General features: G+C 39.6%; 1 protein-coding gene across 7 annotated transcripts in view; it reads left to right on the top strand.

The window, feature by feature from the left end:
* CAMK2D (calcium/calmodulin dependent protein kinase II delta) overlaps window positions 1–14,246 on the top strand; it is a 210,055-nt gene that overhangs the window by 67,401 nt on the left and 128,408 nt on the right. For all 7 annotated transcript variants that reach the window (XM_045537383.1, XM_045537384.1, XM_045537381.1 and 4 more), the window contains exon 3: window positions 11,043–11,102. In XM_045537383.1, coding sequence (XP_045393339.1) covers window positions 11,043–11,102 — 60 coding nt within the window. The remainder of the gene's footprint in view (window positions 1–11,042; window positions 11,103–14,246) is intronic.

The raw sequence follows: 14,246 nt of genomic DNA, 5'->3' as shown, positions 1-14,246 counted from the left end.
GACAAGTAAGTTCCCTGAGGAAGGAGTTAAGCCAAGTTGCGTCAGAAGCAGCCTCCATCCTGTTACTTCCACTTTCCTGTGTGTAGCACCGTCTTCCTACTTGTTCACGAATTCATTTAACCAATATTGACTCAATGTCTGCCGTGTACCGTGCACTGTCTGAGGCACGGGTATAAAATGGGGAACACAGAGCCTGCTGTCCTGGGCCTGCCTTTTTCACAGAGACAGGCCATTAAAAAAAAAAATCTTACCACTGATTGGAAGTCACGAGTGGGATGCGTACTATAAAAAATAAAGTTCGTGCTATGTGTGAGAGCAACGAGGGGATTTGACCACCTTGGGAATAGCTTCCTTAGAGAGAAGATGCTTGTGTTAGAATGTGAAGCATGATTGGATAGACACCAGACAAAGAGGAGTGGTGTGTGTTCCAGCAGCCAGGTGGCATGTGCAAATGTCCTGGGGTGGTTCCATACGTGCTGTGGAGAGTGGGGCAGCATTTTGGCCCTTCTCCTTAGAGTTTCTTTTTGGCTGCACCTGAGAATTGAATTGGCATAAGACAGATCAACAGGGGGAAAGCATACACATTTATTTTATGTAAGTTTTACTCAGCATGGGAACCCTTGTAAAGAAGATCCAAGAAGCAGAGTCAATCGCTCATGTACTGAATTGGACAGAGAACAGTTAAGTTGTGAAAAAGCAACTAAATCATGTGCGGAGGCTTGAGAGATAAGGGTTATTTTAGAAAGGTCTGTATGGAATTCTCTTGGGCTCAGCTTCCTGTCCCTGATGGCAAAGTGGTTGCTTTCCTTCCAGGGCAGGGAGGGCACCGTTCACATCGCCTGCTTTTAAGAGACAGAGGGCGGGCAGAATGATCCTGCACCTACTGTCTTTCAAGTGCCTTTAATTCAAAATAGTCAATATGCTGGAGTGGTGTATTTTTAACTCCTTCAAAGGCACATTTGAAGAGCTCAAAGAAGGCCAGTGGGGTTAGGGAAAGAGTGCAAAGGGATGTGGAGGAAAGTAAATACCAGAAAGGATTCATGTATCGGGGAAAGTAGAGGGGTCAGTGGTGGTCCTGGTCATTTGAGAAAAGTCACTCGAGGGACTATTGCCCAGTTTAGAGAGAGAGCAGCTGGTGATTAGAGACTGGGATTTTTCCTGATTCCAGGGGATGACCAAGTTCCATGGAGTGACTGTGAGAGCGGTGACTGAAGCCACGGGGGTGGCAGTGCAGAGTACTGGAACCGAGAGGCTGAGCGCTGGTCCGGTGTTGAAGTAGCCCAGCACGTCTGTGGGCTTTCTGCGGCATGGAAGACTGGCCAGACGCTAAGTCTTTAATAAAGGAAGTAGATTGACTGGTGAGAGGCAGAGAGAACCACTTACTGTGCCAAATAAACGTCTCATAAGATTCGAATGGTTTGTGTGTTGGAGATCAAGTTTCTGGATTTCTGTTGATGTATTTTCCCAATCGTTTATTATATGTTGGGCACTAGACAGATATAGCAGAATCTGAACTAAAGGAGTCTCTCCCTCTGGGTTGCATATTCCAGGATGACAGGCATCGTATTCCTAATCACTCGTGTAGAACCCGTGCGGATCTTCTTGGCTTACCCAACCACCAGTGGTGGCTGTCGATGAAGGAGGCATAGTGATAAATGATGAATGAAGTAAACAGTACAGCTCTTGTAGATGGAAGGTGTTAGATGTTACTGTTCTTATTTTCACAAAAGAATGCAAATTTTATACCCTTTGCCTGGAGTTTTACCTCTGTGACTATAATTACCTTTGCATGTACATTATTTACCTAGTAGTATCATGTTTTTTCTTTCAAAAGTGAAGCTTTTAATTAGAATAATTAATTTTCCTCTGCTTCCATGGGAACTTTAATATTGATGGAAATATTTTGAGGAGCCAGTTAGTGAGATCCTTCTGGCAGAAGTTGCACTGAGGGGCGTGACGATGGGGATACATTTTGTCTGGAAGGGATCCCCCCCGGCCCCCTGCCCGTTCATGTTGGTAGGCTTTCATCATTCTTCATTCATTGATCCGGCCACCCAGCAACCTTTCTGTACCAAGCCATTGCCTGAGGGATTTAGCAGTGTGCAAGTCTGTGAGCTGTGATTCTAAAGTGAAAAGCAGGATGATATGGATATGCATGGGAAAACACTGGTGGGACAGTCATCAAAATGTAAATAGTGGCATATCTAGCTAGTGGAGTTTTAAATGATATTTACATCTTTTAGCTGAAATATGCATATATTTTTCCACTGAGAGTCCGGCATTTTCACAATACGATTTTTAAAATATTAAAGTGAAGGGAGAGGGACAACAGGGGCGGGACAAACAAGTCAGGAATTAGTCCATGTGAGAAGGAAACGAGATTTATGGCGTAGGAGACGGGAGAGGTGTTACCGTTGGAACACGCGAGTGTGGATGGCAGCAGCGTGCTTGACTCGACTTCGGGAAGCTATCGCAGGGTGCTCTCTTCAGAGGCTCCCGTCACAGCCCCTCGTTTCCAGGTCACTTGACAGAATTCCTGGAGTCTCAGGTTTTAAGGGGCAAATATTAATGGAATGGGCTTCTCCTTAGTGCTCCTGGTGTTTGATTCCCTGGCGAGCGTCAGCCATTGATTTCTTTTAGCTGTGATACAGAAAACCCAAGAAACTCCTGGAGCTTCCTTTGCCCCCTTTCCCGTTGTTAGGAAGCCTCATTGTAATAATGTCTGTGGATGAACACACATCAGAAATTGTTTTCAGGGTCACTCTGCAGACAGACACTTAGCAGGTGGGCAGTGGGTCTGTTAATTTCATATGGGAGTGGAAATTAACCGTCCAGCCCAGGACAGGTTTTTGTCTTCCGACTTTAAAGTTTGCCACACAGAGGCAAGCATCTTCCTCTCCCAGAGTTTAGAAGAAACCAGTCAGTTTAGGTGGCATTTAATATGCCCCCCGGCGATCTGTGCGCATGGAGCCAGGCAGAGTTGCAGTAAGCTCATGCTCAGAACTAGCCCAGTTGAAATCCATGCCAATGCCAAATGTTAATACAGTTCCCAGTGATGCAGCACTTACTTGAGACAGAGCATTCTAGGTAAAAAATCAATATTCATTCCCCATGAATGATGAAAGATGACATCTAGCATGACAGTGAATTAAGAATACCACTCTTTTCAGTCTGGGGAATTTTATCCCGCATTTCAGATACATTATAATTTCAGTATCAGAAGGAATGAGATGATATACTCTTGAAATCATTTAGGACTTCTCTCCTTGAGTCAGGCTTGTTACAGACTTGATAGCCTCCTTGGACTCTTTGTCGCCTCCCTTCCTTACTCGTTCACTGGCTGTGGGGCCTGTCAGAGCAGGGCAAGTCTGACTTCAGGGGTGCAATTCCAGTCTTCACTGCTGCGCTCTGATCCATGCGTGTTGCTGGATCTCTCTTGTGGGGCATTTCTGTGGGTTTTGGATGATTCCTCCTAGGGACTTCTGGGGACCGTTTCCCTGGTGATGGCCATGCATCCCCTGGCTGGACATTTCTAACTTCTCTGCAGCTCCTGGGCTCTTGGCATTCCACCCCTCCTTGGGGAGCCATTGCCTTGCCAAGCGGTCCTCTTGGGCATCGTCCCTCGCCAGGCCATTCCTCCTCTGGGCCTGCGTCTGGTCCGTGGGGAACAGGCATCTTGGTCTTGCCACTGGTGGAAGCATAGACAGCTCACAGCAGAGCCCTCTTGGCTTTGCAACTCCAGCCACCATTTCGTGCCATTAAAATTAGGTTTAAAATAGGTCGTAGTTATATTTCTCAAATTCTAGGGGATGCACCTTTGCAAATATTTCTCCCAGAGACCCCTGCCGCCAATTTTGTACCCTTGGGTAAGCTCGTTCCAGTGGGAGGTGGGAGGCAATGCAGAGTGTTCTGGCCACTCTCTCCAGCGTGGCCCTCTCTGGGGTCTCCTTACCTTCTCTCATACAGCTGGAAGTGGGCAGTGGGCTCATGAGGGCAGAGTGGCGTCAACTGACCCCTTGGCAAGTCCCGAATATGCGACTTGGCACCCAGTGTCTGACAACTATTTTGTTTTCCACTTCCTGGTTTCAGCCAAAACCGAGACAATTTCTCTTTCCTTTGTATTTTTTTATTGCTATATCATAATTGTACACATTTTGGGAATGCATGTGATAGACGATTTCATTTTAATATCTCATCTCAGTAATATATTTTCCTTTAGGTGGCTGTATTAAAGCTCATTTCTGTGTGTGTGTGTATAGGAAATAAAAGCATCCACAATCTACGGTAAATGAGGAATGCATAATTACAATATGTAGAGGCAACGCTTTAAGTATCTTGACTTTCTTAACTTGGGGAATGTAGTTTAATAAATGATAACTTCACTTTCTCCAATTTGGAAGGTATTTGTATTAAAACCACTAATTTCTAGTTTAATCACTAGTCCACAAGTACTTAGACCATAATGTTACTTTATCTTCCAAAATAGCTTTAAGTGTCCTTGTGTCTGTAACAAATATGTTAATTATAAATACATTTAAATACTATGTCTGATATAGGAATTTTTTCCCCTAAAAATAAAGACATATTATTTCAAATATATAGTATCTTAATAAGATGGAGAGGAATAAACATAGTTTTTTGCATTTATAAGATTTGCCCTTTTTTGCCTTTATTCCTAGCACAGCTTGTACTGGAAGCCATTTTTTACCCTGATTTTCACCCGCTCTCCCCCTGTTCCTTTGCTTCCCGGTTTGCTCCTCCTGCCTAAGTCCTACGGTGACCCTCGTAAGACAGGGCCCCTGTCCCAGAACGTGCAGTGCGTGATGTAGCCGTGTTGTAGCCGTGTTGTTCTACACAGTTAGGCTCCCACTTCCTCCCCTAGAGGATAAAAGAGCTCAGTTCAGATTCCCCCAGCCCATCACCTGGAATCAGTGAGAGGCTCACTAAGAGGTTCTCCTGAGACTTCGGTTAGGTCCTAGCAGAGCGTTCCCATCTGCTTAGCAGCTATGCACATAGTGTGTATAATTGGACAGTAAATAAACATTTACATAAAAATGTCTTATATAAATGAACGTTCACTATTGTTTGCAATTTAGGTCTATATGTTGTATTTTCCTTTAAATTGCACCTGAACAAGAGCCTTATAAGATACAGAGTTTGTTTTACGTTTGCATAATTTTGTGTGAAGTGTTATTTTCATAACGGATATAATATCATGTCTTTGCATGGATGACATTATTGTGGTGGAAAAGGGAAAATATTTTTCCTGTAGGACAGCATAAGGATGGGGCCGTCGAAATTTCATCATGTATTTCTTTATCATCCTGGGAAATATATATCCAGCCGCTCCCTCTGAAACAATTTATATGATAAGTTATTTCTCAGAACAGTATTCATTTTGGATGAATAAAAAAATATAGTAAGCTTGTATCCTGTGGCCTGGACTGCATAATCATATGATTTAATAGGAAAGAATTATTTTCAAAATATATTAGGATGCATGTAAAATAAATGTGCTTTGATGGAATTAATATATTTTTTAAGGTAGCTTTTAGGAATTTAGTGTTGGATACATTTTTAGCAATAATAATGATAATGCTGTTACTTATTGAGGACCTATTTTGTTCCAGACACAGTGCCTAGTACTACATACTTTATGCCCATGTTATGGGTGGAGCTTTTAAGAGGTCAGGTGACGGGGACACACAGCCGGTAGTAAGTGGTAGAACCAGGATGGCAAATGTTGTCTGCCCCACTCTGAAGCCTGACATCTTTCTGTCCCTGTGGCCTCTCTCTCACAATGTATCTAGGGGTCTACACAATCAGGGACCTTCGTTACGGGTTTTTATTCCTCTGGAGTGAGTGGAAAATTCCATTTTCCTCTATAGATAAAGCTGCAATAAGAAGGTGACATGAAGCAGAGGCCTGCCTTTTTGTCCATGTGATGGAGGCTTAAAAAAAAAATTGAGGGGGAGGGGGGAGATGTCCACAAGTGAGCCGTGGTTTCCAGTCCATAGAATCAAGGCTGGATGGACATCATAATTCACATTACATTTACATGGACTTCCTGCACAGAATAGACTCATTAGAAGGTTTGACTTCTAAATTAAGAGATACGAACTTTCAGCACATATATCTAATGCCACTTTACCACAGAAGGAAGAATGTCATCCTGTGCAGGGTGACATTTGCACTGACTTGTCCAGGTCACTGGCTTGTCCAGGTCACAGTAGGCAGCAGAAGCAACAGGGAGTGACTGATACCTAACCTCAGAAAGAATGTAGGTGACATAATTAAAAGTTCAAATGTATGGTAGGGGATAGTGCAAAATAAAAGGGTAAAATGAAATACTTAATTGTAAATTGTTAAACTTTTTGTTAACTGAATATGACAGCTTTAGATCCATATCCATCCAGTTCAGATTTTGGAGTGAAGTGGCTCTTCAAATAGCTCCTTCTAACTTCCAGACTAGACTGCTTTTAAATGTGACCTACTTAAACGCACAGGATCTATATTCTTTCCAAAGGAACACTGCATTCAGCGAGACACGGTATTTCTAACAAGAAAAATGCATTCAGGATGTAATTCCCAAACCTCCAGGAATAAGGCCTCTGAGGCCACGAAAGAGTGTTCCAGAATCCATGCACTAGCAGGTGTATCTGACCTTAAGAGAGGGTCTCTTCAGGTTCTTGCTTCCAGGTTGTTCATGATTACGTTTTTACACCCTTGTTTTCCGTGGTTCTTAGTTCACTGCACTTGTGAAATAAAGGAGGGGCGATTGTCGTTCATTCACTTTCATTCCACGTTTGCTCCAAGAGGGTTCAGGAGGCTACAGTTTCTTGGAGATGGAACAAATGTGAAAAAATTGAAAATCAAGTTTGGCTGGTTGTAACAAAGAAACCAGAGAAGCAGGATCAACCTGCCCTCAAAAATAGACAGATCGGAGGCACCGATCGCAAACCGGAGCATAAAAGGCCAAGGAAGGCAAAGGACCAAGGCGATAAGAACAGGGAATGTGGCAGCTGAAGCTGGCCTGCCGACAGCCTGGCAGGACAAAAATTAGTGAAAGGGCAGGAGTTTAAACACTGCATTTTGACCGGCATGAGGGGCAACTCCTCTATGATTTCAGTATAGGATTATTGAAATTCAGTGGGATTCTCTTTATGGGGAGGGGGAGGTAGAAGAATTAAAACCTCTTGGCTGCGGCAAACCCCAAGCCTTCCTTTGGTTGTATGTGTACATTCGTGTGTGTGTGTGCGCGTGTGTGTGTGTGTGTGTGTGTGTTTGGGGGGAAGGGGTGGTAACTGGCCAGTCATGGCAGCAGGCCAACCTCCTCCCTTTGCCCACACCCTCCCTTGGCATTGCGCATACTGAGAAGGTGATTCTGCACAGCAAGGCAGGGGGTAGATTGGGAAGTGGGGCAGGGCCCTGTGGGTTTTCACACCTCTCTAGCCTCTGGGTTATAACAGAGTAGTAATTAATGCTAATAATGATGACTCAGCGGTGTCAAGAAAGATTAAATTATTTTGTATGTCATCCCTGTTAGAAAGCAACAACTGTTGGATTTCCTTCCCCAAGGTTAATGTTTTAATGCTTGGGCATTTGGGGGGTAAACTGTTACTTTTGAAATTTGCTTATTGATAAAAGCTCATTCACCGATATTGCCAGGTAGGTAAGTGGTTGCCTTGTGTAGCTTTAGTGATCCTCCTATCGCTGCCTGGACATGGCTCAGGGCTAGCGCTTCAGTCTGCATTTGTGATCAGAGTTATTGTTTGGCATAAAGATTAAAATTTGATTTGGGACAAGAGTGAAAGATTGACTTCATTAGCTCTGAATTAACATTTTTCACCTCATTTGAAATAAACGATTGTATAGATTAAAAAAGTATCTCTCAAGCTGAGAAGAAATAACTACATTTCACCCAAATGCTCAGGAAATGTTTTAAAATCTAGACGACTCTGTACTGAATAATAATATTTTCCACTGACTTCATGTCAAAATTGATTGATAATATATTTTTCTTAAGGCAGTGTTTATACAGCAGGTCTTCAGCCATACATTGCTAACGGCATGTACCTTATCAGACCTGACGAGATTACAGCCTGAAAGGTTATATTTTTATTCATATGAGAGTATGGACTTGAGCTTCAAAGGAAGAATAAAGCCAAGCTATTATACTTCAAGTACTTTAATAAATATTAAATGATAAATGAAACTGGTTCTACACTAGCTTCAGGGCCTGTGGATAATAAAAGAGAATCTTCACATGGTACACAGTAGTGTGACGATGTCTTTCCTTCTGGAATGTCTTTGCCTCTTACCACTGTAGTTACGAGAGTTGGGAATGATGAGGTAGGATGTATGATTTTTCTGCTTACTGGATTAAAAGTAAAGAAAACTTTAAGTGTAAAACTAATTCATCTCTTTAGCAGGATAAATACAGAAATGTGCTTTTTGGTGATACTGTCATAGGTACTTAATCACTCCTCCTCACCTCCCTACTCCTTCTAAAAGTAAAGTTGTGAGCTTGATGTTCCATGGGAAACATACCAGGTGGTATGCATGTACGTTACTGTTAAAACTAGAATTTCACAGTTTTCATTAAAACTGGAATCTAGTTGTATCATCATGTTTGGAATGTCACAACATGCCCTGCTGGGAAAGTGCAGAATGCTTTATGATTCATAGGAGATCATTACATGATGTGATTGTCTGGAAGGAAAAGTGAGTCAAGCCGCTTGTCAGAGAGAAAACTCATTAGCACTGTCGTGGCAAAGTCTGCTGTGGCAGACAGACTCCAGGATGTCCCAGTAATCTTTGCCTCCTGGTGTCCACGCCCCCGTGTATTGAAATTGGGCCAGCCTGATGTCTTGCTTCTGACCAGTTGGATATGACAACTGTGATGGCATGTCACTTGCACGATTGGGCTGGATAAGACAGTGGCTTTCCCTTTGGCTTCCCAGACTCTTTCCTTTAGTGGCGTTGATGAAACAAATTGCCATGTGAGCACTTGCAGGGGACCGAGGGCAGCCTCCTGCCAGCAGCCAGCTGGGGACTGACACCCTCAGCTCGACAGCCCTTGGGGAACCGAACACTCAACAAGCTTGGAAGCAGGCCCTTCCCCAGTCGAGACTTTGGATGAGACCCCAGCCCTGGCTGACCCCTCGATTGCAGCCTTGTGGGAGACCCTAAAGCAAAGGGCTCGGCTGAGCTGAGCCCAGGTTTCTGACCCACAGAAACTGTGAGATCATAAATGCGTGTTGTTTCAAGCTGCTAAGTTTGTGACATTGCATACATAGCAAGAGAAAACTAATATGTAGGAGTATTGGTTTGCTAGGGCTGCTCAGCAGAGGACCCCAGACTGGGTGGCTTAAACAACAGAAGTCTGTGTTCTTACGGTTCTGTGAGACATGGTCCTCCCCCGTGGGTGTCAGCGTCCTAGTCTCCTTTTCGTATGTGGACACCAGTCACGTTAGATTAGAGCCCACGCTAATGACCTCACTGTAACTCAGGTACCTCTTTAAATACTCTGTTTCCAAGTACTGTCACGTTCTGGGACACAGGGGTTAGGACTTCAACATACGAATTTTGCAAGGAAACAGTTCATCCCATAACAATAGGCTATATGAAATTCTGTAATTATTTTTCTCTCTATAGCTAAAACTCTGTACAATTTATTGTCTGTAAATGTCCTTTGCTTCCTTTTTTTCTGATATAATCATGTATGTTTCATTTGATTTATATATATATATAAAATCACATGGTTTAGCACATATATTTGCGTGTCCGTCTCTATAACAAAATTATAATCCCTATAAGCAGATGTCTTTCGTATGCTTTACATGTAACACTTTGTAGTATTTGTTTAAGATAATAGTGTTTAAGATAATGATAATGCATTCTCAAAATCTGGTTTAACTTTTTGTGTTTACTTGTTGCATACTTCTAAATAAGAATATTCTAGAAATTGCTTGTTTTAAGAGTAAGGACTGTTAAAGACATAGGCGACTTGACAAATTTGTATTTATTTTAAGTATGTGTAGTTTTAGATAGAGGTGAGGGCAGAGGATATCATTCGTTATATTTGGCAATCCAGATATAATAGATACAGTTCTAGAGCCTATCCAGTGCTGTGATAATTCATCAAGACACTGTTTTGGACACTTTGAGCAATTAATAACATTATATATGTTTAAACTATTTCCTAAATTGCCAAAAATGTCCATTACATACAACAGTTCTTTATAACATAGACCAGTGGTTCTCAGAACGTGACCTGCAGATCCACAGAGCACTTGAAACTCTTAGGGGATCTTCAAGGGCAAAACTATTTTCAAAATACAACTAAGACATAATTTGCCTTTTAAAAAAATCGTGTTGACATTTATACACGTGTTGATGTGAGTTGCATCATAAATGCAAAAGAAATGTGGATAAAATTGCTGGAGCCTTTGCATGCATTAATACAGTGACATTAAACTATACTGTTAGTCTTTGTATTTTAAAATAGCGATAACGATATTGCCTATCTCAGAGGGTTGTTGCGGTTTAAATTAGAAATTCTATGTAAAGGCTCTCAACTAATGACTAGACTGGACAGGAAATACCTCTCCCTCAGGAATACACTGCAGTTATCCTATTTAGCAAACTGGCTCTATTGGTAATCCAATTTCCAGATATGCATCCTCTGCTCTAAATGAGTATGTCTGTGTTGGGTTATTAAGTCGTTGGCACAATGTATACCTAAGGTAAGGAGAAGAATGCATAGTCTGCCTTGTTCTGTTTCTGTTTGCCCCAGCCCAAGTCTAAATTCAGCTCTGTTTTATACCTCCCTCCATCCACCCTCAAGCCCATGAAAAATAAAATTAGATTGTTGAACTATGTGCTGTTCTCCTGATTCCAAATTCGAATGATCACTGTTTTAAGAAGAAATCAAAAGATAAGTAAATGTAAAGGCTTTATGTCATTTTGATATGCTATTTATTGTTTTAGTCTTTTATGCTTTATTGTTATTTATTTTTCTTGTTTGTTTTTTTAAACAGATCATCAGAAACTGGAAAGGGAAGCTAGAATCTGCCGTCTTTTGAAGCACCCTAATATTGGTGAGAAAATATTTTCAATGTATTTTAAATGTTAATGTTATTTTAATTTTAATGCTAATTTAAAATTTTATGTTATACATATTGTACCACAATAAAAATGTTAATTTAATAATCTAGAATATTTACAACTATCACAAAATAGGTTTCTAACTTTTGGTTACATTTGATTCTTTAAATTTTTTTATGTTTATTGTTGGTTTTCTGATCTTTGAAATAGGAATTTTAGTATACGGACAAGGCATCTAGAGCCCAGAGAGGTTACACAGTTTAACCAAGGTCAGGCAGCTAGTAAACGAGTTGGAATGCAAACCTGCATATTCTATTATCACAATCCCTGCTCTTCAACATTGCACTATATCGCTCCTAGTTGCTGTGTAACTCTGGATTAGTCATACTGCTCTTTAATAAGTAGAGAAAAGAATCTTAAAGTTTTATGAAAATTGCTTAAAATAATAGTAGACCAAGATCTCTCCCTAGAGAAATTATATAATTTTACTGTTTATTAAATAGTCCTTTTTCCAGAGGGAAGTATTAGCATGAGCTTATTATCCAAACACTAATGGCAAATGCAGATATTATAGAACTAATTATATTTTAATTACAATTTTTAGTATCTTGGTGAAAAACCTGGCTTATTTTTTAAGTGGTCATATTTGACCTTGAATTAATTATTTTGATGTTGTAAAATATCTTTTACTTTCCTCTCTTATTCATCAGGAAAATGAATAAAATCATTGTCAGAAAACAATGAAGGCTAAGGAAACAAAGAGTAATTAATGTGATCTTGTGTAACATATGACAAAACAAATTTTAAAAATTATGTTTTACATTGTAAAAAAAATCAGGATCAGATAGTTATGCATGATGAGTTTTGGATGAATTCTCAGATCAGACAAGCCCTCAATTGTTTTTTTAAGGCAATCATTGCTTACAACTTACTTAAATGGAGTATACAGAGGAATACCAATGTCGAGTTTTGAGATAACTTTTGAAAATCTGTTTCAGAGTTCAATTATAGCATTTATGTCTATTACTTGATAATGTTAGCTATAGTTTAGTTTGGTGAAAAAGTTACCACATTAGGAAAGATAGCTTCGTATTCTTATTATTTATAAATTTGAACATAGGAATGTTTTCTTTAAAAATGCTCCACAGGTAAAAGTGGTTTTTTTCTCTGAATTTGACTTATATTTGCATCTGTTTAACAAAATCAACCTGAGCTCTAATGAAGTTCAGCAAGGATTTATGATTATGTGAGGTTATTATTTTACATAACATTAATTTTGTTGATTATTTAGTTTGAAAAGCTAATAGTCTATGTTGAAGGAAAGGAAATAGATACATACAGTGATATGACTTGAATTCTTCAAGTATTTTTTCATATTTTTCACTTCAGTAGCAATTTATAGCATATTTTTTGGGAAATGACAGAAATCCTTTGGTAAGATTTTGCTCACACTACTGAAATTCAGTAGTTTTTATAACTCAGGGTCCAAAGATTACTTTCAGTTTTTAGTAATGGGTTTATTGTATAAATGTTTTAACCAAATGCTTAGAATAACAGGAAAATTTCAGTAGCCTACAAAGTTGTTCATCAAAGAATATAGCAATAATTTTTGTAAGCACATTATTTTGAAATATAAGATATCTTTTGTTTCATTTGTTCTATTCAGAAAGTGAATGATTTTACTTACAAATATCTATATGGAATCTTATATAAACAATATCCTTGTAGAGACAGCCATAATTATTACCTCCTTGAATAGCAGTGGTTTTGCATAGTCAAATGAATTTGTGTCAGATCTGTGTAAGAAAACAAACTACACTTATTTTTCATAAAGAGCAAAATTCTTACTTTCAAATTGAAGTGATGAAAGTCTTATATTTTGATTAGTTTTGAAAATGTTTCTTAAAAACTTTTGAAAAATATGATAAAGGAAATATGCTGACTTAATTTCTTCCCACTCATTATTTTTTTTCTTCTAATTTCTTAAACAATCATTGGATGAGTCTCATAGCCACATTTGATTTTGGAACTAAAAAAAATTATATCAATCTGGGTAAAGGTAAAATGAAAGAAGACGAGAAAAATAAAAGTACGTATAATTGGGAAGTTGTCTTTTATTTTCAGTGATTAATATCAAGCTTGTTTAAATTGAATAGTACTAACACTAACTCTTTTGCAGCTAAACTACTGAGACTGCAGAGATGAATGAGACATATTCCTTGACCACAAGGAGTTCACAGTTCAGAAGGGCAAATAGTTGTGTATGCAACTAAAATACAATATAGTTATATACTATAATGAAGCCATTAATAAGGTGCCCTGGGAACACTAAAGTATAAGCTAATAATTTTAACCGAAATACATTGGCTGTTGAACAGAATTTTGCCATAGAGAAGTAGAGACTGAGTTCAATAGCCTTATAAAAAGACAGACCAACAAAAGAAAAATATCAGATGTAAAAGTCCTTGACACCTTGAAGAATGATAGAAAACCTGGAATGATTAGACTATATGTGTGTGTCAGCCAGAAAGTTTGATCAGGGATCATAGCGGAGAGTCCTGACTTTCTATGAGAAGGAATTTGATTTTTAATCCATGGGAAATAGAGAATTATTAAAGAATTATCTAGTTGACTTATGTGATTATATCCGTGTGTTAGAAGGACAAATTTAGCAGTAATAAGCATTAAGGCTTTGGCATCAGGAGAAACTGGTGTTGAAAGAGCATCTGGAAGCCTCTGGAATGAATCTAGCTGAGAGAAATGATGGCTTCTGTACCATGGCAATGGGAGCCCTGGTGGCCAGGAGGGCAAAGCTACCAGAGACGCTGCTGTAGAGTCGGGGGACCTTGGGCAGCTGTTACCAGTTGCAGCAAATGGGCTAGAGGGAGGTTTCTCTGAAGTTTTCTAGTTTGGGTGACTAGAGAGATGTTGATCCCTCTAATTGAAAATAGGGAACCAAGGAGGAAAAGAAAATTGGGAGAAATTAGAAATTCAGCTGACTTGAAAACATGAAATTATTTTCTTAAGGCTTGGAAAATCCCCAGTTTGGGAGGCCATAGATGAAAAAGGAAAAAAAAAAAAATAGAAATACCAAATGACACTACCCAAACCCCTGGTCTTTCATTTTTGGGCAGAAG

Source organism: Lemur catta, chromosome 26 (assembly GCF_020740605.2).
Source record: "Lemur catta isolate mLemCat1 chromosome 26, mLemCat1.pri, whole genome shotgun sequence".
Lineage (NCBI taxonomy): Eukaryota > Metazoa > Chordata > Mammalia > Primates > Lemuridae > Lemur > Lemur catta.
Note: the sequence above shows the minus strand (reverse complement) of the source record. Positions and strands in the feature narration are given on the sequence as shown.